The sequence below is a fragment of the Aotus nancymaae genome, unplaced genomic scaffold, assembly GCF_030222135.1.
Source record: "Aotus nancymaae isolate 86718 unplaced genomic scaffold, 86718_ANA_hifiasm-v0.15.2.pri h1tg000010l, whole genome shotgun sequence".
Lineage (NCBI taxonomy): Eukaryota > Metazoa > Chordata > Mammalia > Primates > Aotidae > Aotus > Aotus nancymaae.
Window position 1 is genome coordinate 21,673,646 of NW_026988421.1, and position 7,602 is coordinate 21,681,247.

The window sequence follows — 7,602 nt, forward strand, 5'->3', positions numbered from 1 at the left end:
GAGCCAGTTTCTCAGAGTCCCATCTATTCCAGAGAAGAAAGCAGGGATTATATTTTCAAACGTAGGTACTGATATAAAAATACCAAATTAAAGTGGTTTAACTGAAATTTGTCTTTTTTATAAAAAAAATACATTTTTTTTTCCTTTTAAGATGAAATAAAATACAGGAAAAAAAAAAAAAAAAGAACAAAAAGCAAAACCCAAACCAAACAAAAGCAAACAAAAAACAGGATCATTCAGATTGTCACTTTGGGACTAAATGAAATATAAGTCGTTATGAAATTGTAGAATCTTAATTCAGGGAAGTAGAAAGCAGGTGCAGTGTTAGTAAGAAATGGGTAACTGGTGACATTTGTACGGTGAAAGCAGCACTCCCCGTGGATAGAGCATCTGCATATTATCATGACTCATAACATGAAACTGCCACAATACAGGGGCACTCATTTTTTCAAAAAATTCTTTGATTCAGAGTGTGATATTGCCATTCAATTAACATAGTCCAAAAATATTGTTGAGAAGCCAGAGAGGGAAATAAATGAAGAGTAAATTCTGTAAACAGAGACAAATTGTGTGGGGAAAGAACCCTGAACACTCTTGACTAGGAACTGAAGAGTACAGCATCTTCACCCTCACTGTCGGAATGGATTCTTGGAGACTCACATTTTGATTATGTGCATGAGGGTTTCTACTTTTTATTTCTTGAAATAATGAGAGTCTGGGCATGGTGGCTCACGCCTGTAGGCTGAGGTAGGTGGATCACTTGAGGTAAGGAGTTCCAGACCACCTGGGCAACATGGTGAGGCCCTGTCCCTACAGAAAATGGAAAAATTATCCAGGGGTGGTGGAGCCCGCCTATAACCCAGACACTCAGGAGGCTGAGGTAGGAGGATTATTTGAGTCCAGGAGGGAGGTGGAAGTTGTTGTAAACTGAGATAGCACATCAGCTTGGGTCTGGGGAACAGAGCAAGATCCTCTCTCTCAAAAAAAAAAAAAAAGAAAAGAAATTAGAGAAAAGAAAAAGAAATAATGAGGAGGAGGAAGTTGTGGAGGCTGCAATTTTAGCGAAAGATCTTTACTCCAGGAACTTTATACTGATTTCCCAAGTAAACCTCTGAAACAGCCACCATGATAAACTTTCTACAAATGCTGGGGGAGGGGTTCATGTAAATTAAGTAATGAGTGCACAGTTAATAGTTGGCAGAGCAGGAATGTAAACACATTTCTCTCCTTTACTAAAGATTTTACATCCTTTATGCACAAAGCTGGAAACAGAGGGGGAAAGGTGGACATCTGTATTTGCATATGTATATGTCTAGTCCTTCATGTCTAATGCCTCATTTTGTTTCTATATTTATCTTTATCACCACATCTCAATTTGAAAATCTGTCCCCTCCCCTCCCCTCCCGTCCCCTCCCCTTCTGTTTGGAGTTTATTTTCCACTTGTGTCAGGTACATAGTGCCAGGTGTCAGGAAACCTCCTAGGTGCTGAGGCTGGGCCAGACCAGGCCGTGGAGAGCAGGGCCCTTACTCTCAGACACCTGTTTGGTGTCTGCTCTGTGGATGTGGAGGTCTGCTAGCTGCAGCCACCTAGTCTACGGGGTGGGGGGTGTGGGGTGGGGGTGGGGAGGGGGCGGGAGGATCTCTGGTGGCCTAGCGCCTCCGCAGGCCTGGGGCTGTTCCACGTGCTCCGCGGACTCCAGCACCGTGGCCATGAAAGGGAGGGTAGACTTCCCGAAAAACAAGCTGGCCCCGCAGTGACCCTGGTCAGCCTTGGGGATACCCAGGGGGTGGGGAATGGCTTCCGCGGGGCACTTGGTACTGCCGCAGGAGCTGTTGCTGGCAGTGGAACCCAGGTGGTGCCGGTAGTAGTCGTGGGTAGCCACAAGTGAGCTGCTGGAGGGGATGGCTGCCATTCTCTGCCTCGCGGGCTGGGAGGTGACCCCTCCAGGCCTCTGCATGATCACAGATGGTGAGGATGGGGGCACTTGGCCATGGAGCCCATTTGCAGGGGAGAACGCGGGAGCCCGCTCCACGACCGAGATACACGCGTGTGGAATCCACATACTTACTTTTCTACCAATGCAAAGATTGGCAAAGATTGTCTTAGCGCAATCAAACCATCGAAAATGACTACAATGAACATTGTCTTTAAAAAAACACAACTGTTCTTGAGGAAGCACTTTTAAAATGTTTTCTAAAGAAATAAAAAAAGTTCACATTATTTTATACTATCCATCAATATAGAAGCCTGAATATGAATGGCACCCAAGGGCATCCGAGGGGAGCACGTGGCTTCTGGAAAAGAGTGAATTTTGCTGTCTGGAAGCACAGAGGAGTTGCCTTTCACTCTGGCATTACGTTTTAAAGGTGGCACGTGAGGCAAGGTTATGTCACTTCTGAAAATCCCTTAAGAAGGGGACACATTGGAAACAAACGTGCCATCTCTCAGTGCGTCTAAGTGAAATTCTTCTCTGGGGGTGGGTGCAATGGATCTTCTGTGACTGAGCATCTGGTGAAGTAGTTGGTGCCTCTACAGGGCCAAGCTGTGTGAAAAAGTCTTGTGCTTTATATTTTGAAAAGACCCCAAGCCACTCATAAGTTCCCACTGTGAGAGGTTCTGAGAACTGAGACTGAGGGAGCAAACGGCAGAGTCGGGTCCCCTGTGCCCTATTCTTTCAGGGAGAACACTCATTGCACAGAATGGAAGGAGGCAGTGCTTCTCACTGACTGGCTAGTCAGAGCGTTCTCTGTCCCCGCCCCCTTTCTCTCTCCCCCTTTACTTCTCTCTCTCTCTCCCCACTCCACTTCTCTCTCTCTTTCCACTACTCACTTCGCTCTCTTTCTCTCTCTTACGCACACACACATACATTTCTCCCTTTTTTAAGTAGATGCAATTGAAAATTCCTGTAAGGTACAAAGCAACAACTGTATGCAAAATGGTGAAGAGCCTCACTGCCTGCATTTGAATTCAGGCTCCAGGACATAGGTACACAATTTAAGCTTCAAAAACCTTAATTTCCTCATCTGTAAAATGGGGATAGTAACAGTAGTGATGTCATTGAGTTGTTGAGATAACAGATGTGAAGGGCTTAGCACAGTGCCTACCTCTCCTTAATTTTTCAATAGCAGCTCATTGCCAGTGTTGTCTTGCTGTACTCAACCATTAGTGAATACTCTGATAATCACAGAGGTCACCTCTCCAGGAGTCACTTCCTCTCTGACTTCTTGGAACCACGTGTTCCAGTGATTTCCCATCTGCCAAGGCCCAGAATTTAACAGATTACATGAAGAATAATTTTCTTTCATTATGTTTGTGCCTTGCTGCTCCTGTAACATTTCACTGATGTCTACTTGGCTGTTTGATTAAGTTTTAGGTAAATATTTTGTAGTCTGTGCTGTGTTTTATATTTTAGCTGCCCTTTTCTTCCCTGAACTGGCCAGACGAGGTAAAAATGAAGCAACAGCTTGGAAAAAAGGTAGCTAGGATGATTTTCACTTTTCCTGTTGATACTCTCTCTCCTTTTATATATTTTCTTTGATGCAGATACATCTGGTGTTTCTTCCTCTTGTCTGTGGCCTTTCTCAGCTGGCAGAGTGGGTCTTAACAATGGAGAGGAGACCTAAGAAAGCTTTGCTGAGTGGCAGCAGAATTTGGGATACCACATTGTACACGAAATAAATAAAACAATATGGATGAAGACTGAACTGTTGTTACTTTGAAAATAAGATATTATTAGATAGATATCTAAAAAATAAGTATGCCAAAAATATGAGTAGTGAAATGAACCTTAGGTATAATAGAAAATCAGAGGAGAAAACATATATCATTGGCTAGGAGGCCTAGGATTCTATCAGGGAATAGTGTTATGCATCTTAGTCTATTGAGCAAAAGTTTAAATGCCGAAAAATTCATGGGGGGAAATGAAAGCATGAAAGCAGATCTACAACACAGAGCTCTAGTTTGATGTATACTATGCTGACAGGATAAAAAGAGAAGAAGAAAAGCCTAGAACTGAGGGAAAATCTTCGTGTTCAGTTACTTTTCTTTTCTCTCTAACCGTGCTTATGTAATTTTTGGTTATGCAATGGGAGTATCAGAAAAATGAAACACACATTTTCCAGAAGGGAATCTCTTATAGATCTCTCTAGAATATCTGCCTTGCTGAAACATTTAGATATGATATTTATTTGCAAAGCGATGGGGGTCCTGTTGGTGGCAGACTGATGGAAGACAGTGCAGAGTGGCCTCCAGGCTGATAGTTGATATTAACCCACAGCACAGCCTCACTGCCTGATGGTTCTTTGTGCTTGCATGCAAGTCAGAATCCAATTAGTCTGAAATACGTTTACACAGAATTGTCGTAATGATAATGAAAGAAGGTAGAAAGTGTTACTCTCAGAAGTTATGCAAATACTGCCATTGTAGATGGGATCCTGGGGAATAAAACTGTAAATGGTGTAGGGATTGAGCATCTTTGCTTAGCAAGATTCCGGTGACCCTCTGAACCTCTGAACTTTGCCTACTGCTCTGATTAAACTGAAGATATTTACTTTTCTTTAGACACACACGCACAGGCACATCCACAACACACACACAAGTGGGGGGAGGGAGAAAAAAGAGTGCACTGAGGTGACGAAGACTAGACAGAAGATAATGAATGCATCCAAAATAAATCAGCCAGCCAACCATTATTTTTGGATGTTTTCCTTCTGAAGATATATGAAGAAAGGCAGTAAATTGTTTAGTTATGTAAGTTGCCTGGAATGCCAGAATGTTTCCTGAACACTGAACAAAGTTATAGAAAAAGTGAAAGCTCTTCTATACACAATGTATTCTGTTTTACATTCTAGGACTAGAAAATCTTATCCACTCACAAAATACTGTGACTAAATGACAGATGACTCTGTTCATTATTAAGCTGGAACTCACAAAATATCATTGATAAACATGTGGCTAAGATTTATATGCAGGGAAAACCATCAGTAGTTTTATGATTTAAGAGGGTGAGGAACATTCTGAAAATTAATGAATTGGAAATCTTTTTATATTCTGTTCTGAAAAAAAATTTACTTTTAACAAAATGTTCGGGGTTAAATGTAGAACTATAACATAGGAATTCCTGATGAGAAATGGAACAAAATATGTGAAATAAAAACAGAAGTCTCAAAATACAAACACATTTTAATTTACTAATGGACACTAATGGCTTTGAATAAGGCTGGTAATGCTACAGATAATAAGTAATTGACTTCAATCAATAGAATAGTGACTAATGTATCTGGTAATTTTTCTCCTTTGCTCTAGACATTAAGTAATTATTGGATACTGGCTGTGACACACACGTTTTATGCATTTGTCACTGTCCTCTGTTGTTTGAGAATGATGTTATTGAGATTGGTAAGCATATACATGTATAATTGTAGCTATAAAGTCTGGTAGGCCTTCAACTTCTCCTTCCATATTATTATTGAGTGACTGCCTTTTGCAACCAGCTTTGACACTTGGATTTCTAGTTGGCCCAATTCAGCTATCCTACATCTTTTAAATTACACTATTCTTCAGCTATGCCTTGAAATTGGCATATAGGTATCAGAATACATTTAAGCTGTTCTTTATTTCTCATCTTCTGCCCACACCAAGTGTTGCATCCACATAAAATGAGTATTGCAGTTATAGCACATGAACTACTGTATATTATGTAATTCACTAGTTGTCCTCTTTACACTTACTGGAAGGAAACAAAAACAAACTCGAAGTCCATTTCTCACAATACCTTCTGGAATAAGTCAGGGTATTAACTTAGCAATTCATTCAGGTTCGTTGTGCCATGAGCTATGTCTTTGTGTCCTTCATATTTTGTAGTTCTTGCTAAGCTCTTGAATAATATTTCTTCACATATCCCAATCAACCAATGAGGCGAATGTGGGTGAATGCAGATGCTTGACTTGTCTATTTTGGAAATGCACTTTAAGGTTGCAGTTTGATCACAGTCCATTTTGGCGGTTGCATTCCAACCTAGGTGCTATTTCACTCTGCTAGGCTCTTTGGGAAAATTGCAAGATGATTGATGACTCTTATTTGTGGTTGACAGTCCAGTGATCTATTTCCCATTTTCTCTTTGCCATTTCAAATAATGGCAAATTTCTGCCATCATTTTCCTTGACCATATGAACCATTGGTTTCCTATGAGAACAAATTTGCTTTCCTGAATAAACTCTGTGTTCTGGCATTCTGTGTGGATTTGCTCTCAACAAGTCAACCAGGTAAAGATTTATGGCAAGAGGGAGTCCTCAATGGTGCCATGTGCTAAAGTAGGTGAATTTCATTATTGAGCTACAATGTTGGCCATAAATATACATCAGACTTGGAAGCACATCCCATGCCTGACAGTCACATCCATAACTGGTAGTGTCTGTGGTTGTTAAAGAGAGACTATGAGCAACAGGACGCCTCATTCTGGAGGCAGCCAAAGGCTTACTGTTAGGCCTGTCAGGGGAAGATGATCTATGGTAGAACCCAGGATTACTGCTATGGTCTGAATGTTTGTGTCCCTACGAAATTAATATGTTGAAATCCTAATCTCTAAGATGATGATATGACAGGGCCTTTGGGAACCAATTACGTTGTGAGGGCAGAGCTCTCAAGAGTGTTCTTATAAAAGGGGCTGGAAAGAAGAGTGTTTTCCCTTCTACCACGTAAGGACCCAGCCAGAAGGTATCATCTACAAACCAGAAAACAGGCCCTCGCCCAACATAGACTCCGTCAGTGCTTCATTCTTGGACTTTCCAGCCTCCAGAACTGTAATAAATAAATTTATATTTTTTATAAGCTACCCAGTTTAAGATATTTTATTATAGCCAACCAGATTAAGACAATTACCAAACATGGACTTGAGGGCTATGAAAAATGTCACCTTGAACTCATTATATTTACTGGAAAATCTGAAATCCTGTGGTGCAGACAATAGTAGTTTTGATCAGAGCCGATCAAATGCATACACTGCTGCAGGAGAATGAGACTATGTCTAAGACTAGTTTTTATTTTCTTTAGTTTTTTTAAAATTGAAATTTACCAAAGGGCTGGTTGGAATATCCTCTCTGATATGATAGCCTCCCTGATCAGGAAAAATTCATGGAAAGTTAAATGTCTTCATATGTTGGTAATTTCTCCTTTCCTCTTCTATCACTGTTTTTATTCATTTACAAATTTGCTTTTCTAGGACCCACCTTCTTCTCACTTAAAATCCATCTCTTTCTTTCTCATTCCCTCTTTGAATTGTACAAATTCATATATGTTGCTTCTTTGTCTTAAATGACATTTCTAAAAGGCACCACTCTTTGGTATTTCTGATGCATATTACTGACCTGCAGCTAATTTCCCTGCAGGTTAATATCACTCAATTCGTTCCACTTGAGCACCACTTTTCTCCCTTAGATAATAAAGGCATCTTTGGGTTTAAGGCCATCCAATCCAGAAGGCCTCTATTCCTATCTTTCCTTCTTTCCCAACCTCCATTTCTAATTGGTTGCCAATGTATTTTCAATTTTTCTCCACCATCTGTTGACTCCCTAGTTCAGGAGGGGAGTCTCCACCCTCTTTTC

At 40.8% G+C, this 7,602-nt stretch overlaps 1 protein-coding gene across 1 annotated transcript; it reads right to left on the reverse strand.

Moving 5' to 3' along the window:
• Window positions 1-1,573: 1,573 nt before the first annotated feature.
• On the reverse strand, window positions 1,574-1,913 carry LOC135273903 (pancreatic progenitor cell differentiation and proliferation factor-like). The gene is made up of 2 exons (XM_064373628.1): window positions 1,781-1,913; window positions 1,574-1,743 (listed from the first exon to the last, which is right to left on the reverse strand). Exons 1-2 carry the CDS (start codon window positions 1,911-1,913, stop codon window positions 1,574-1,576), a joined length of 303 nt encoding a protein of 100 aa, XP_064229698.1.
• Between the last annotated feature and the right edge of the window lie 5,689 nt (window positions 1,914-7,602).